An 18214-nucleotide genomic window follows, 5' to 3' on the forward strand; every position below is an offset into this window, starting at 1 on the left:
TTATAAATGAAATATAATAGGAACAAAGTCGGAACAACTTGCTTTGTGTCAAAAATGTTTGACTCGCAAACATGGTCTTGAGTTTGGGAAGCAAAGTTTCCCCCTGTGTGTTGTTGTAGCACTTAAGTATGTTGCATTTCTTCAAGGACGACCGACATCTTCGGACAAGTTGTGTCCATAATTTGTAAAATGACATCAAAAGACTTCTACTGAGCGTATTTTAATAAGATTCCACCGCATATAGCTATATTTTACATTTTAAAACTCTCGCTGAATATGCAGGAAGTCTTGATTTTGAGTTGATGACGATGCCTGACGTGACGTCACCGAGGGAACGCCCCTGACCGAGAAAGCAACACACAATGCAGTTTGGGTACTTTGTTTGGTCTGAAAACGTGTGGTGTTGATCCGTGGTGATGGCGAAATTAGAAGGAAAAAACAGAAATAACGTGATGGTGAATCGTTGTGTGTTGCACAGAGACTACTATTTCATACTAGTTGACACAAATTCCCAGCAGACAAATCAGCCCATTTCCAACGGAGGTTGGGCGCCATCTTGTGCATTTTCTAGGCGCTACATTGGAGTCCAGATGCCTCAAAATGAGACGGAAGGACTTCTTGAATGGATTGCAAACATTTATGCTTTCGTCTTCACAACTATTTGAATCATATTCATAACTGGATGAGGAACAAGAAAGTATCTTCTCCGAATCTGAAGCCATTGTTTTGATTCTCGAGCAAGGCAAGACGTCCTGGTGTGATGTCACGAACAAGGGGGCGGGACCTTCTGAAACTCGCCATCTCCGAGGTCATTTTGAAGTAGTTTTGGGACACTTTAAGTCATTTTTCTTGGTGTTTTGCATTTGACTAAAAATATCAGTCTGCGCGTTTTGGGTATTTTCGATGCTATAAAACCTTTTTCTGAAGTCAGTTAGGAAACAAAAAAATGGTGTAAAGGACAACCGACACCATTTTTTTGGGAATAGAATCGATGTTACGAATGTTGGGAGGAAGTGAGTTTGGGGGCAGAGCAGCTGAAAGCCCTGTCCCCCATCGTGTGAGACGGGCAGGGGGAGGGGCATACAGAGGTGAAGGGAGGAAGTGGATCTGAGGGAACGAGAGGGAATAGTAATTTGAAGGTCAGATAGACTATAGAGTGGTCCTTGTGTGCCATTTGTACCATTAAAAATGTCTCCAAGAACACTCACATTCTTGTAATATTTAAAATTTAATTTTACAAATGCTACTTTTTCTCATGATTACCTTTCATTTCTTTCTCGGCCATTTTTAGGCGGTTTAGGATTGACTTCAACTTTGGTGCGACCACCGAGACCGTTTTTCTAAGCACTGATGATTTTACTTGGACTCCCATTTGAAAGCAAGGTCATTTTCCAAGTAAAAAAAAAAAGACAAAGAAAGAACCCGACCGACACTCCAATTGAAGCCCGAAAACTGTCCGATCATCATGATGCATCCCAAGAAGAAAAACTCCATCATGAGCTGCATGGACGGCTTCATCGGCGCTGTGAACAACATGGATCAGACCGTCATGGTGCCCAGCCTGCTGAGGGATATCCCGCTGGACCGCCACACGGAGATGAGCCATTTCAAGTCGGATTTGGATGAGGGCAACCTGTACACCTACTACCACCTGCTCAAGTCCCTGCGCGGCAACATCGAATGGGGCGTAAAGGCTGCTGAGGGCAAGAGGCTCAGCCGAAACAACTCCTTGTCCTCCACATCATCATCATCGTCATCATCATCATCATCATCATCATCGTCTGAAATGGATGAAAATGACAAGGATGACAACATCGAGGAGCTGTTCCAGTACCATCTCACCGGCCTCCAGGGGGTGCTATCCAAGCTCACCGTGCGAGCTAACTCTCTCACTAGCTACTACAAACAAAGGGTCGGCATCTAAAACCCTCAAAAAAAAAATATAATAATTGTCCTGCACTATAATATTGAGGTGGCGGAATTTGACATGCTGTCAAATATCCCGATACTGCCTAACACGTGTGTACACTTAACACTCGTTTTCGATCACAATTGTTTTGTTTTTTGTTTTTTTTTCACCGATGCACTCAGGTGAAGCACGTTTTTATCGGATTTGTATTTTTCTAACTAAATGGTCACTTTGTAAAACAAAATGATGGACAATTATCACTTATTTTTACGATATGAAATTGTAACCTGCGCCCCCTATTTCATGCTGCTATGATTCTTCTCCGTACTAATATGATTGTCAACAAATTTGTATTTGAATAAAATTGCAACTTATTTCTCATTCGGGTTTTATGTTTGCAATGTTTGTTGTAATGTAGCACTTTTTCGTAAATCTGAATTATTTATACAAAGCTTTTAAAATGTAGTGATAACTCGGTTTCGGTTTATGAACATTAAATTTTGAAAAATTTCCCTTGGCATATGAACTATTTTTGTACACGGAGCTGCCTCAATGAGCGATGTGCGAACGAGCCCATTCTTCTAACAACAAAATGGCAGCTGACTGTTTTAGTCCCCTATTCCCCGCCCACAGTCTTTGGTTAAAGGCACGTGATTGGTCAAGAATGCAGAAGGGGAGGTGGTTAAACATTAGAGACAGGCAGACGACAGAGTGACAAAATGGGTAGAAAAGTGACATTTGGACTCGTTTCAACTTTGATAGTTCAAAGGCAGAGTGTAGACTGCAAGGTTAAAATATCCCATCAATCAGGCTCCACAAACAACCCGCACACGCTATCTGTACACTTGATGCAAAAAGCTATCAACCCAGCTAAACAGAACGCATTTGATGAGGAACTAGGTAAAATTATAGCAGAGAACGCACCAACAAGGGATCATTCCTCAAGATGGTGAAAGAAGGCTACGTTCCTCATCAAGCGTTTAATGCTGATGAAAGCGGCCACAAATTTATATGTATGTGAAGAGCTGGTTAGTGGTTCCAAAACACGACTACGGGAATATGTGATCAATACATTATTTGGTTTAACATAGCCGCCCCCCAAAAAACGCAATAACAAAAAAAAAACAAGAAAATAAAATAAAAGCAATGAAAAATAACCGGAAGTTAATGTGCCTCTCAGTTGTGCAGCTTCAAGTGAATGGTGGCGATGGCGCGGACTCCCCCCAGCGGTCACTGCGACGAAGTGCACCCTTGACGCTGTGCGTGCCGCAGTCGTGTTTGTTTCCGCCGCCGTCAGCAACGAGATCATGGAGACCAAACCGGTTATCACCTGCCTCAAGACCCTCCTCATCGTCTATTCCTTCGTCTTTTGGGTAAGTCGGTCCTCACCTCGAATGGGCGTCGACGTGTTCGGCTGGTAGATGGTTTTTTTTTTAACTGCGTGCGCGGTGGCGGATGACGACGAGGGGGGGGGATGATGATGATGATGATGAGGATGAGAATGAAGATGGGGCGGCTAATAGCTGCAGCATCACCGATTACTCGCATGTCCGAATGATTCATGGTCGTTCGCCTCACGCTTGCTGCGAAGCTAGCCATGATATCAACATCAAACGTCACCCCCACGTCGGCCCCACGTAAACAAATGACGTTTGTGACGATCCAGGCCTGCTGTGCCAAGCCTGGGCCGCACTTTCCTTCTATGCTCAAAAGGGTGTGTGCATATTATCATTCTTTTAAAGATCTTTTTTTTAAAGATATTTTCAGTGCAAATTCTCCAAATGGTGTTTGTTACCAGGCTACTTGTTGGCGCACGACATTCAGCTGATTCTCAACCGTATTGCCACCGTTATGACGCAAATGGAAAAAATTAAGTCATCTTTATCTGGATTGGCACCACTATAGTAGCTGGCTACCTTGCTAGCTGGCTATCTCGCTGGCTGGCTACCTAGCTAGCTGTATATTATCTATTGTATTCTATGTATAGCGATCTATTTGCTGTCTATCAGCTATTTATCAATTAGCTGGATATCTGTTAGCTGGCAATCTGCATAGCTATCTATTAGCTGGTTAGCTATTAGCTATCTATCTATTCGCTATCTACTAGCTGGTTAGCTAGCTTTCTACCTATTTGAGTTACTTCCAGGTTGAGTGAACTAGCTATTACCTATCTATTCGCTAGCTGTTAGCTATCTATTCACTAGGTACTGGCTATCTATTCACTAGCTATTAGCTATCTATTTGCGAGCTGTCGATTCGCTAGCTATTAGGTATCTATTCGCTAGATTGCTATCTATTTGAGTTACTTCTGGGCTGAGTGAATGCTGGCACGTGTGGCAGTCGCTGCTCACCCACAGAAAAACGTATCCTGTGAGTGTAAAGTGACCTTGAGAGTTTTGAAAGGCGCTGATAAATGAAATGTATTATTATTATTCTTATGATTATTAAAATGTATATACTTTATATTCAGGTGCGCCTTATATATGGAGACATTTGAAAATACAGCATTGACTGGGGGTGCGCCTTATCCACCTGAAAATACGGTACTTGGTCTTCGGCAAAATATGGCGGAGACTTGCTAGCCTCCATGCGGCTAAATGTCCGCGTCACCAAGCTTTTAGATTTAGCTGGCGAGACCTTAGCGGCTTCGGGTTTCGTGTGCGCAGCGAGATCACCGTCAGCGGCTCGTTTTTCTAAACCCCGGACCGGAGTTCGAGGCTGGCCTGACTTTTCAGGTCATCGGCTCGCAAATAACGTGTCGCGGTGCGACTCGTCGGCCTTGTTAGACGTCTCGCCCCAGATGGAGCAGGTGGTGCGTCGTGTCCTCGCCATGGCACCTCCCGCTTCCTTATGAGGAGGGAAGAAAGCTGACCTCCTTTAAACTCTCCGACCGCCCGAGAAGGCCTCGCGCGGTGTTGAATTTCAAACAAAAACGCGGTGGCCGTGGGGGGGTTGGGCCGATAGGACGGGGGGGGGTTTGGAAGGGGTCTGTTTGGAATTCACAAGGCGACATAACAAGTTGAGAAGCCCTCGTCGTATCCTCTTGGAATTGATTTCCCGTTGGGCCTTGAAAATGAACGCTCCCAACAAGCCACTTGTGTGCAACGGCGACAGGAAGCGGGAAACAATTTATCTGCAATCACCGAGGCCATCGACAGAACAGCGAGAGCAGAATCATCAAGAGAGACGATAGCCCCCGCCCCGCAACACCAGACCCTCAGAGAATAGCCATTTATAGACGTGACCAGTGGGGAAAACAAACACATCCATATGCAGCTCTGCTTCTTGTTAACTTGAGATTTTGCATTGCGTCATATTGCAATTTGCGATAAAGAAAATATCCGGATAGCCGTTTAGTTACATTCAGGCATTGTGAGTTATATTCATCTTTATCCATATAAAAAAAGGAATCATAAAAATTAACTAATTCACTGCCAGACGTGCACAAATGTGTCCACTCCTTCGACTCTCTTCTTTTATCAGAAATGATATGGGTCTGGAGTTCAAGCACAATGCGTGGTCTAACTGTGCTATGTCACGTTTCGGTTTGCGACCAGCGGGTGGCACTGTAGGGCCCCGCCTGCAGCTCTCCACAGGTGTTGGTTGTTTTAATCAGTGGCGGTTAAAAGGACTCCCGGCGCGACCATTCAGTGTCGGGTCATTGTTTGTTTCACCCTGTCATGTTTGTTTCGTCTTATCAAGTCTTACTCATGGTTTTGTTTGCTACTTTGGACCTTTTTGTTCTGATGATATATTGTTTGAGATTTTGAGAAAAGCAAACATTGATTACATTGATTATTGGACAATGTTTCACTTTTCAACCAAATTGATTTTCAAACAAGTTTCTGGAACGCATTATGGTGGAAAACCGAGGTTTGACTGTGTGAAATGTATTATTATTGTTATGATTTTCTTCTTCTTCTTCTTCTTCTTATTATTATTATTATTACCCATTAATAAAAATTAAAAAAACATAAATTTAAATTTAAATAAAAAATAAAAAAATAAAAAATAAATAAATAAAATAAAAATAATATAAAATTAATATTACTTTTTAGTTGTATTTTTATTTTTATTTGTAATTTTATTATTAGTATTAATATTCTTCTTCTTCTTATTATTATTATTATTATTTTTTTTTATCTTTATTATTTTTAAGGGAAAAGCTGAAAGGAGAAGATTATTATTATTATTATTATTATTATTATTATTACCAAAAAAATGCCTCTGCAGGAATAAATAAAAAACATGGATGGGAACATGCAACAATTTCCCGTGTCTGGTGTGACTTGACTTTGTCTGGTTGTAGCTTTTATCGTGTTGTCATGTCAACACTCATCTGGAAGTCATTGTCCTTGTTTGCGCACGTGTGTTGATAAGAAAACATGTCTGCGTGGCTGTTTAACAGCTGTACAAACCCTTGTTTTTTTCACCCCCCCGACCCTCTGAGATTGAAGTGCGATGATCCCTTTTTTCCCTTTCTTTTAGGGGGGAAGGGAAGAGGGTAAGGGTCATTCAGCCATATTCCCAGCATACAGGCTGGAAGTCTCGCCTTCAAAACAACCTCCGGCGTCGGATGGTTTGTCTTCTTGCTCTGCCAACGGGGTAAAAACCATGTCAGCGACCTCTGACCCCACACAAATTCGTCTGGATGGAATTGAAGGCGAGCAAAAAAGCAAATCTTGCAAGAATACAAGCCAGTGACACATCGTCAGTCGCCGCTCCTCTCATTAATTCTGCACAGGGCATTTGCGTGATTCTAAATCAGTGGTGGGCCATGCGTGTCACTTCTAGGCCTTCAGTCGCGCTATGTCTGAATCACTCCACAGCTGCGAGTGTGCTGTGATTTACTATACGGCCACTAGAGTGTCCCAAAAACGCCACAAAAATGAGCTCGAAACTGGGGAGATTCATAAAGTCCCGCCCCCTTGTTGGTGACGGCATGCCAGGATACTTCTTCACAAACTGCCTTGCTCCAGAATCAAAAGAAAAATGTGAGGTTTGAGCGAATGAGTAACAAGAAAGCAGACAAATCAGCCCATTTCCAACAGAGCTTGTGCGCCATCTTGTGGATTTTCTGGACGCTACATTGCTGACAGCTCGAATTGATACGGAAGGACTCCTTTAATTGGTTACAAACATTTATGCTTTCCTCTTCAGAACTATTTGAATCATATTCATAACTGGAGGAGTAACAAGAAAGCATCTCTGAATTTGAAGCCGGTCTTTTGATTCTAGAGCAAGTCAAGACGTCCCTGCGTATCGTCACGAACAAGGGGGCGGGACCTTCTGAAACTCGCCATCTCCGAGGTCATTTTGAAGTAGTTTTGTGAGTCATTTTTATTCATGTTTTGCACTTGACTAAAAATATCAGCCTGTGTGTTTTGGCTATTTTCGATGCTATCAAACGTTTTTCTGATAATAATAATACATTTAATTTCTAAGCGCCTTTCAAAACGCTCAAGGATGTCAGTTGGGAAACAAAAAAATGGTGTCGATTGTCCTTTAAAAGGTGAATTTTAGGAATCTTTGTAAGATGCGCTCAGTAGAAGTCATTTGAAGTGATTTTACAAATGATGGACGCAACTTGTCCGGAGGTGTCGGTTGTCCTTATAAATGGCTGCAACCAATGAATTTGATCATATTTCCTATGGGCGGAAACGGGTTTGTCGATTAGAACAACTCCCAAATCAAACAGGATGATTTGGGATCTTCCTCGACTTATTTGATTTCTTTTGGGTGGCTTTCTAGAGCAGGTTGACCTCCAGCCAAGAGGGAAGCATTCCCAGGAAAGGACCTGCCACCGTTCCAGCCTCGTCGCGTCATTTTGCATCAGAGCTCAGCTTGTTTCTTTTTTTTTTATTTCTTTTTTTCTTTCGTTCTGTGAGGTTTGAGGGAGCCATTTTGTGCAGCCGTCTTGCTGTCAAGTTGCGTTGACAGCGGGAAGGCAAGCCGCCTGCTCTTGGAAGCTTTACCATGACAGTTCGCCGTCGCCCAGGGGCGGATCATCATCGTCGTCGTCGTCGACAACCGTCAAACCCCCCCCCCCCTCTTCTCAAAGCCCCCCTTTCCATATCCACCGCCGAGAAAGACGTTCCCAGCACGCCGCCGTTTCATTGGGGCTGCCTGGCACAACGTGGTTCTTTTTATCCGCCGCCTTCATTTGAAATGCAAAGAGCGGCGCAACAGGCGGAAAAAAAGCGTCTCGCGACGGATCAAAGCGACGCCTTTGATGCGGCGTCGTTCTGCGTTCTCCGTTGTTCTCCAGACACGTGATTGCCATCCTGAACGCAGCAGAACCCCCCTCCCCCCCCGAACTCCCACTCCTCCCAACCTCGGTCTCTTAATTGCCCCTCTTTCTTGTTCCACCTTGATCCGCCTCCACGCTGCCTGTCGAGAGCGAGTTGGGATAATAATAAAAAAAAAAACAAACACTTCCCTTCCTGCTCGCGCCATCATTTTACGCACTTGATTGCCCACCGAGGTGCCTCGGCACACTAATATGGCGCCATTACGGGCGCAACAAAAACAGATTGTTGAATACACGCGTATGCTAGTTAACATACACGAGTATGCTAGCTAACACACACGCGTATGCTAGCTAACATACACGAGTATGCTAGCTAACACACACACGCGTATGCTAGCTAACACACACGAGTATGCTAGCTAACATACACCAGTATGCTAGCTAACATACACAAGTATGCTAGCTAACATACATGTGTATGCTAGCTAGCACACACGAGTATGGTAGCTAGCACACACACACAAGTATGGTAGCTAACATACCTGAGTATGCTAGCTAACAAACACGAGTATGCTATCTCGCACACAAGTATGGTAGCTGACATACCTGAGTATGCTAGCTAACACACACACGGTTATGCTAGCTAACAAACACAAGTATGCTAGCTAACAAACCCAAGTATGATAGCTAACGAACACGAGTATGCTAGCTAACATACACGAGTATGCTAGCTAACATACACGAGTATGCTAGCTAGCAGACACGAGTATGCTAGCTAGCCACACACGAGTATGCTAGCTAGCACACATACGAGTATGCTAGCTAACACACACACACGAGTATGCTAGGTAACACACATGAGTATGCTAGTTAACATACACGAGTATGCCAGCTAAAACCAAAATAAGATGCTAGCATAAACTGACACAATGTCTTGTTTGGGTGAACATTTTTGTTTGTTGTCACATTAATGGTTGAGAAACAATGCCTTCTATTGTCTCCTTTCTACAGATTACTGGCGCTATCCTGCTAGCGGTTGGAGTATGGGGCAAGTTGATGCTAGGCCCGTACATCTCGCTCATCGCTGACAACTCCACCAACGCTCCCTACGTGCTCATCGGTACCGGGACCGTCATTGTGGTTTTTGGCCTATTTGGATGCTTCGCCACGTGCAGAGGAAGCCCATGGATGTTGAAACTGGTAAGACGCTACCGATATGAAGCTAACAGATAGCTAGCTAGGCCTTCACCCAACCCAGAAGTAACTCAGATAGAAAGCTAGCTATCTAATTCGATAGCTAAGTAACTCAGATAGAAAGCTAGCTAGCTAATAGATAGCTAACAGATAGCAAGCTAGACCTTCACTGAACCCGGAAGTAACTCAGATAGAAAGATAGCTAGCTAATTGCTAATATATAGCTCGCTAGGCCTTCACTCAACCAGGAAGAAACTCAGATAGAAAGCGAGCTAGCTAATTCGATAGCTAAGTAAATCAGCTAGAAAGCTTGCTAGCTAATAGATAGCTAACAGATAGCTAGCTAGGCCTTCACTCAACCCGGAAGTAACTCGGATAGAAAGCCAGCTAGCTAATAGACTTGTACCAATTTTTTTTTAAATCTGAATTACTGTCACCAATAAGCCAAATCAAGAAGATAAAATGGAGAGGGAATGACAGAATTTCCGATTTTCACCGACGTAGCATTGCACCGCTAATGTTTCCTCAACCGTGTTCTTTCTCCCTCCGTGTAGTACGCCATGTTTCTGTCCCTGGTCTTCCTCGCCGAATTGGTGGCCGGGATTAGCGGATTTGTCTTTCGCCACGAGGTCAGCGTGTGCGTTGGTTCAGCGCCAGAATGGACAAAATGCTAATCTAAGCTAACTGATGTCATTTTTTTGCAGATCAAGGGAACGTTCCACAGGACGTACACCGACGCCGTGCTCAACTACAACTCTGAGGACGAAGCCAGCCGCGCTGTTGACAACCTGCAGAACAGGGTAAGCCTACCTAAAAACGCTGTACAGACGCTCCCCAACTTACGAACGGGATACATTCCGAACGCTCGTTTGTATGGTGAATTTGTTCGTAAGTTGCTTCAGTGCTATATTTTGTATGGAATATATGATTAAAGCTTATATAAGTATGTTTGCGTAACCTGTATTGGTTAAAAAATAAACATTTAGTGAAATATATGCTCGATAAATATATAATAATAAGAATAATAAGAATATATTTCATTTCTAAGTGCCTTTCAAAACTGTCAAGGTCACTTTACAGTTACAGGATGAGTTTTTCTGTGGGTGAGCAGCGGCAGCGTTCACTCAACCCGGAAATAACTCAAATAGATAGAAAGCTAGCTAGTTCGCTAATAGATAGCTAGCTAGATAGTCAGCCAGATAGTTACATAGCTAATTGATATCTATCTAGATAGCTAGCTCGTCAGCTGGAGAGAATATAACATGTTTCTACAAAAATGTCTTATGTACCACTGTTCGTAACTCGAATGTTTGTAAGTAGGGGAGTGTCTGTGTAGTGCTTTAACAACAGCTGAAGCTGGAACAAAGCGCTAACATGGAAAAAAAGTGCGACTGACTACTAGTCATCTGTTAGCTAGCGAGCTAACTTGATCTATTTGAGTTATTCCCGGTTGAGCTGGCTACCTAGCTAGCTATCTATTTGCTATCTATTAGTTATCTATTAGCTAACTAACTTGATCTATTTGAGTTATTCCCGGTTCAACGGGGTCACCGTTGCTGGCTACCTAGCTAGCTATCTATTAGCTGTCTAACTAGCTAGCTAGCTATTAGTTATCTATTAGCTAGCTAACTTGATCTATTTGAGTTATTCCCGGTTGTGTGAACGCTGGCGCATTCTTCTTCTTCTTCTTCTTATTCTTATTATTATGATTACTATCATCAATAGCTGCGCTGCTGCGGCGTCTACAACTACACCAGCTGGTTGGGCAGCGTCTACTATCCGTCCAACGGCATTCCCGCCAGCTGCTGCGTCAACTCTTCGGACTGCGACCCCGGCGACCTTCGCAATGCAACTGTGGCCCCCAACAAAGTTCACCACCAGGTTAGCGTTAGCCATTACGTTTCACAACTACACACAAACTACATAGACGTTGCCTGTAGTAGCTTTCACCGTTGTGTGTCTGTTTGCGCTGGTGTGCAGGGCTGCTACGAGCTGGTCACTTCCTTCATGGAAACCAACATGGCCATCATTGCAGGCGTGACCTTTGGCATTGCCTTCTCGCAGGTAGTGGGGACAACATTCATAAATAGGCCTTTCATAAATACTCCATTTTTTGGGGTTTGGGGGAATTTGTATATTATATTGGAATGTATTTGGTACGGAACCGGCAGATTGTTTTGTGTGTGTGTTTGTATGACTTGTCTTGTGAGGACCACTAATCTTTTATGCCGTACGTAGTGAGGACATTTTTGACAAGTGAGGACCTTTTGGCCGGTCCTCACAAGTTTTAGGCAAATCCAATCCAATCCAATACACACACTTGTTACTCACTGTGTGTGTTTGTGTGTGTGTGTGTGTGTGTGGTTAATGAGAGGAAAATGTTCATACCACTAAAAGTAAAATGATATTTTAACCAAATTCCTTACAGGGGTGAGGACTTTGAATGTGCCCATTCAGAGACCTCACTCCTGCTGTTATTTCAGTTTCAAGTCCATTTTTTAAATTTTGTTTTGAAAGAAGTTGAAGTGGGAAATGGGGTGACATTTAGTGGTCAAATGGAACACTAATTCTTCTCTAAACTTCTCAGCAACGGTGGTCCTCGTGTGACGGGTGTCACAACAGTGACTGTCTTCATCTCCACGATGCTGCTGTATTAATGAAGACGAGACGCGTGGATGTGTCTTTTTATTTCTTTTATTTCTGCAACACAGTATGGCAGAAGGGATGGGTGAAGTCGCATGGGTTTCGTCTTGTGATTAACCTGAATCTCCTGGAGATTGTTCTGAAATGCAAAACATTGTCGATAACAAAACAGAATTAACAACGTGTGATCGTATAGTGGTTATTTACAGAAAAAGAGAATACAACACAAGTTCACTGTTATTTACAAGATGTCCCTGAACGCATCATGGGCGGAGACTCGGCAGAACACGCGGTGCGCTTGTAATGGCTGGCGTACAGTTCAACCAGCCACGGACACTCACGGGCAAATGAAACACGACACAAGAAACTAAATATTGTTCAATAAAAACGAAATGAAACAATTATTACCTGCAACACAGTATGGCAGAAGGGATGGGTGAAGTCGCATGGGTTTCGTCTTGTGATTAACTGAGCAATAGAAAAGCACTATGAAGCACAGTTCCACTCGACAAAACGTGAAGTAAATAATGACACAAAAAGTAATCTGGACTCGAATGAATAAGGGAACTAATTAGATAACACTAGACAGTAAAAAAGGGGAAACAAAATAAGATATTGTCATGAAAATGCGCGTTAATCAAGACCAACAGAAAATTGCGACTCACCCTGAATCTCCTGGAGATTGTTCTGGAAACTATGGGCGGGACATAGTGCCACACTGTGCGCCGTTGCGTCACTTCCTTCATAATTTAATAATCTAAGCGCACAACTCCGTTACACTCGCTCCTTATCTGAAGTTATCCGGACCTCACAAAAAGCATTGAAACAGGAATGTGTGTGTGTGTGTGTGTGTGTGTGTGTGTGTGTCTTTCAGCTGATTGGCATGTTGCTGGCCTGCTGCCTTTCCAGGATCATCACAGCCAACCAGTATGAGATGGTGTAACAGACGTCGCATGGCAGGTGGGAATGAGTGGGGGGGGGATTATTGTAAAAAAAATAATAATAATAATTCATAAAATCAAAATGTTGCCTTTTGCCTGTTATAATTCGGTTGTCTTTTCAGTGACATGAAGAGAAGATTTAAAAAAGATACCAAGATGATTTTCTTTGCTTATATCATGTTAGAAAAGTTCATTTTTACCTCTCTCCGTTTTGCTAGCTGCTACCGTGGACATCATGTACAGTGATCCCTCGCTAGTTCGCCGTTCAATTATCGCCGTTTTAGTGCGTCACAGATGTTTTTTTTTCAGGGAAAAAAAACGTTCTGAATGTAAAAAAAAATGTAGAATGACAGAGTTTTTGTACATGGCTGTAGCTTGGATTGGTTCGCAACGCTAACGTCACCCAATGAGAGCACGATATCCCATAATTTACAGCCATGTGGATTAGCTGTGCATTTTCTCAGCCCTGCCCAGCCGATTGGTAGCGCCTGCCCGAGGGAAGTCGCTGGAAAAGGTGGTGGGCAGGGTGCGGAGGGTCCAATAGGATTTTCTGCGCCCTTGTTTGGATACTTGCAGTGTGCAAGTCTTTGAGAGTGGCTAAGGCGCTGACAATGAATTTTCTCACGTATCACGTGGATTGTTATTATTATATAACTCATCTATCGTGGGTGGTCCCGGTTCCCATTACCCGCGAATAAACGAGGGATTACTGTACACACCACATAGGGATCACATTAAGCCTCATTTCCACTCAGCGCTCTGTTTGTGTCACACAACACATTGTTACACTGGCGCTAACTGCATCCAAGGCTCACTTTTTGCACACATATGACACTCTTTTCACAGATGGATGTACGATAACGTGTGTTTTAAACGTCACGATTAATACGGGTACCTAACTTTTTTTTTTTTTTTTTCAATAGACGGAATAAACAAAAAATCGATGTAGTTTGCAATTCGGCCGTAGGGGGTGCTATTGTACTGCAGTCTCGTTCTTTCACCTCCTCAATTTGTGAAGAAGCGGAGGAAATGGACGAAAATTAGGGCCGTAGATCGAAGAAAATCAAACAGTGGTGATGGTGGGCGGCGGGGAATACTTTTGAGGCTGCTTATAAAAAAATTAAATTGAAATATATTTTTTTTTTGAGAATCAAAGTGATGTTAGGTAAACGAGGAACACTCCAACACTGTAATACTTTGGAAGTACACTATTGCTTTTTATTGTTGTTACGGTTATATTCTGTTCAAGCTTTTTGTTTTAAATTACCTTGAGGTGTTTTTCCTGGTTTTTTTTCACCCCTAATTTCAAAATGTTATCAGAAAAGCTAAATTAACCTATTTACGCTGAGCGCGTTCATATGAACTTTGATAAATTCAATTAAAAAAATCTAAATAAAATCAAGACAGAGTATCAAATAGCTTCAAACGGGGTATATCATTAATAATAATGTTATTATAAATAATTAACAATAATTAATGTGACAAGAAACAACATTAATGCCTTTGAAAATGAGTTTATTTATGTTCATATGAACACGCTCGGTGTGAAAGGGTTAATAGGGGTTTATCAGCCAAAATGACATTTTCTTTCTCGTTTATATTCATTAAAAAAAACATGATTTGTGACTAAAACATTCTAAATTAATTAATTATGAATATGTATTAAACTCTTTCAGTAAGTAATGTATTTAAATATTTGACTTAATTATGAATTATTGGATTTTTTTTTAAATCAGGACATTTTAATCATCATTTAATATTTTTGGGAATTCACCAAGTTATCATTTTACTCTCAAATTAGGACTTTTTATTTTTCATCCCCATTACATAATATTCTGACATTTTTTTTTGTGAATAAATATTCTCAAAATATTGCATCTTGATTGTTCGGACAAAAATCATTCCTTTTTCTGATAATTCCAACTTTATTTGGTCAAAAATGAACAACAGCTGAAGCTGGAACATATTCATATAAAATTGCAACTTTTGTTAAATTAATATTCTGATTGTAAAGAATCAACAAAGCGTTGCTTCCATCATCGTCGCATCATCATCATATTTGTTGATATGTGCTGTAAATGTAATTTATAATACGAATAATGATCATGTGATGTTTCATTTGAATATGTTTCCTGGCTGTGTTTAATCTGCTGTTTAGTTGTAAAGTATTTGTTTGTAATGACTCGTAATTAGTAGTGGCTGTTGTTCTGATTGACACTTTTTGTCGAATTTGGCATTATATTCTATTAGATTATTTTTCTTCCTCTTTTGATTTAGTGATTTTTTTTTTGTCATCACAGCTAAGTATTTGTTTTTCTTGTTCTTTCAGTGGCTCTTGAGTTGTACTCCGCTTTTGTACGTTACTTTGAGTACATGTATGCGGTTTTATCTTGTATATTCTAATTTAAAAAAACAACTATAATACCATCCATCTTTCACATGGGGTCACCACACGAACACACGCACACACACACACACACGCACACACACACACACACACACACACACACACACACACAACACACACACACACACACACACACACACACCCTCTCTCCACATCACCACACTGTCTAATATCAACAACAATGTCACCATCCGTGGTCTTAATATCAATAAACTGACAAAATTGTACATTTGTTTGTTCAATTTGTCATTTATTTTGAAGGACGAGTACTGAAAAGATTAATTCCGTGTAATTTCATGAACTCACTCACAAATTTATTTGGGAATTGAAAATATCACGTAGAGCGGCCATTCCTGAATTAATTGAGTTTTGTTTTTTTCTTGCTTGGGTGCCGATAAAGCGTTAGCCAGACCTCTAGACCTCTGTTTTTCCTTTCCACAAGGGGGCAAAATTTCCCCCATGTTAGCGCTTTGTTCCAGCTTTAGCTGTTATTAAATCACTATCTAAACCAATATGTATATGTATTGCATTGTATTTTGGACAGCTGGAGTGGCCACATTTTTACACGTCTGGCAGTGAATGAGTTAAATGCGAAAACACACATCTGGAAGAAGCGCGACAGGGGAAAAGTAATGAAAGAAAGCTGAAAGATAATTATGGAATTCTTCTTTTCCTTTGGGCTTTTCCCTTCGAGGGGTCACCGCAGCAAATCAGTGTCCTCCATCTTGTTTTGGCCGCGCTTTTACATCGGATGCCCTTCCTGACACAACCCTCTGTATTTTTCCGGGCTCGGGACCGCCACAAGAAGACTTCTGTCCCTTTGTGGCTACAGAACAAGCAACTCGCTCAGTAAAAGTCTCCCGAACACAAAACAGACATCGGCACAGCAACATTTAAAAAACTACACTCACCATTAAAGGACAAAATATAATTCATATCAGTCTGTGATTCGCATATTTTTAGGCTAGCAGAGAAGGCTTCGCAGGGCCTGACGGTCCGCCACTGGAAAAAAAGAAAAATATTATTTTGTTTGCCAACCGGATGTAAGCCCTCAGGGCCTCTCGTTCGACACGTGTCCTTGGCCGTCAAAGTCGGCGGCCGGGTGTAGTACCGCACCCGTCCGCTTGAAGGCGCTGCGGGTTCAGGTGAAAACGTAACGACCGCGTGAGCGATGGTGTCGGGGGGGAGAGGAAGAGAAGCGAAGGACGGAGACGCTGCCTGCATCCGTAAAAAGGTCGGTCGGTCGGTCGGTCGGTCGGCAAAGCGGCGAGATGATGGGAAGGAGAGGCTATTACTCGGCGAAGCCCGGCCTGCTCGGGTTCGCTGCAACCTCGTTACACAAATTACCGGCGGAGCGGCGCGGCAGTGGGTCCGCTAATGGAGCGTGAGTGCCGCTGGCTTCCGCCCCCCAGAACCCCCCCGGCCCGCATATCCAACCACCACCCCCCCCCTTCGTGGCTGATAGAGGCCAGAGGGAGGGAAACATCCATCGGGGAAGCGCTATTAGTCTGTCTTTTAATGTCTCTCGCGCGCAAACACGCCAACGCAGCGGCCGCTCGTCATCAGCAGCAGCCAAACAACAACGTCAAACAAATGTTCGTTTAATTTTCAATACATGCTGTCGTCTGCGTTTATGCACAAGAAATAGATCAATATATATATATATTAAGGCTGATGTGTCATTAGCCAGGGCTACTATTTAGGCCGCGCGTGCCGCGGAAATTTAAAGGACAAGCGACACCATTTTTTTGGTTTCCTAACTGACATCAGAAAAACGTTTTATAGCATCTAAAATAGCCAAAACACGCAGGATGATATTTTTAGGCAAGCCACACACAGCGGCGTTCACTCAACCCGGAAGTAACTCAAATAGATAGAAAGTTAGCTAGCTAGCTAATAAATAGCTAATAGACAGCTAGCTAGATTGATAGATAGCTAATAGATAGCCAGCTAGATAGGTTAGGATTGAATAACTGTGTCTTTTGTGTTGTGTGACGTTGTTGTTGTTGTTGTTGTTGTTGACTTGAAAATAGCGCCGCGACAGTGGCTGCCTTTCCAGCAGCTCCTGTATTTTGTTTTTCTCCTTCTTCCTTTCATCACTTTGCTGCTGTGGAATGTACAATTCCCCACTGTGAGACTAATCAAGGCCAATCCGAGACTGTAGTTTATTGTTGAATAGCAACATTTGCCACCGCGCACTTGTTGATCTTGCGCAGCACGATGCTCGCTAATCGCTGCTCTGTTAAGAAACGGCGCAGGATTTCTGCTGAATTTGCTGGGGCAGCGCACAAGTTTCCCCTGAGTGCGAAAATGGTGTCAAAAAAACAACAACAAAATCCTGAAAGGAGGATTTGATTCCATTTGTCTTAAGTGTGTGACAGCGCTAAGAGGCTGATGTTGCGCAGACGACGTCTTTATTATTTAACGCCGCCATTAGATGTCGTTTAGCGGCGTCCAAAGTGATGTAGCGACGTACGTCTCTTTGTGTTCATGTTGTTGTCGTTGCCTCTAATTGACGCTGGCCCTTTTCACAGAACAATTTTCGCTCAACGCCTGCCGCCACCTCTGCCGCCTCTTTGATGATGATGATGATGATGATGACACGCGGCGTCATGGCGGCATGAAGAGATCCGCCGGTGAGAAAGATCTCGGAAGCCGCACGTGTCGCATTTGGCGGCTTCCTTTCCACGCCACCTCTTGCTTTCCGACTGTGACAAGTGCAAAGGCTCAGCGAGGGGGGGGGGGGGGGGGGGGTTGGATGTCAGTCAGATGGGCTTTTGATTGACAGCCCTGTTGACAGGAGAGCACGGCTGCTGCGTTGATGGCATCTTGGCTCAGGTGCAGTTCAAGACCGCCGGACTGAACCGGGA

At 42.9% G+C, this 18214-nt stretch overlaps 2 protein-coding genes across 2 annotated transcripts; both read left to right on the forward strand.

The window, feature by feature from the left end:
• Positions 1 to 1436: 1436 nt before the first annotated feature.
• LOC148894965 (mid1-interacting protein 1A-like) lies at positions 1437 to 2195 on the forward strand. Its single transcript, XM_089002999.1, has one exon. It carries the CDS (start codon positions 1466 to 1468, stop codon positions 1922 to 1924), a length of 459 nt encoding a protein of 152 aa, XP_088859125.1. The 5' UTR covers positions 1437 to 1465; the 3' UTR covers positions 1925 to 2195.
• Positions 2196 to 3127: 932 nt separating this feature from the next.
• Positions 3128 to 15475, forward strand: tspan7 (tetraspanin 7). Its single transcript, XM_089002997.1, has 8 exons — positions 3128 to 3282; positions 9171 to 9359; positions 9908 to 9982; positions 10058 to 10153; positions 11079 to 11234; positions 11334 to 11417; positions 12871 to 12956; positions 13060 to 15475. Exons 1-7 carry the CDS (start codon positions 3217 to 3219, stop codon positions 12937 to 12939), a joined length of 735 nt encoding a protein of 244 aa, XP_088859123.1. The 5' UTR covers positions 3128 to 3216; the 3' UTR covers positions 12940 to 12956; positions 13060 to 15475.
• Positions 15476 to 18214: the final 2739 nt, after the last annotated feature.

Source organism: Hippocampus bargibanti, linkage group LG08 (assembly GCF_051943395.1).
Source record: "Hippocampus bargibanti isolate YZ-2025 linkage group LG08, ASM5194339v1, whole genome shotgun sequence".
Taxonomy (NCBI): domain Eukaryota; kingdom Metazoa; phylum Chordata; class Actinopteri; order Syngnathiformes; family Syngnathidae; genus Hippocampus; species Hippocampus bargibanti.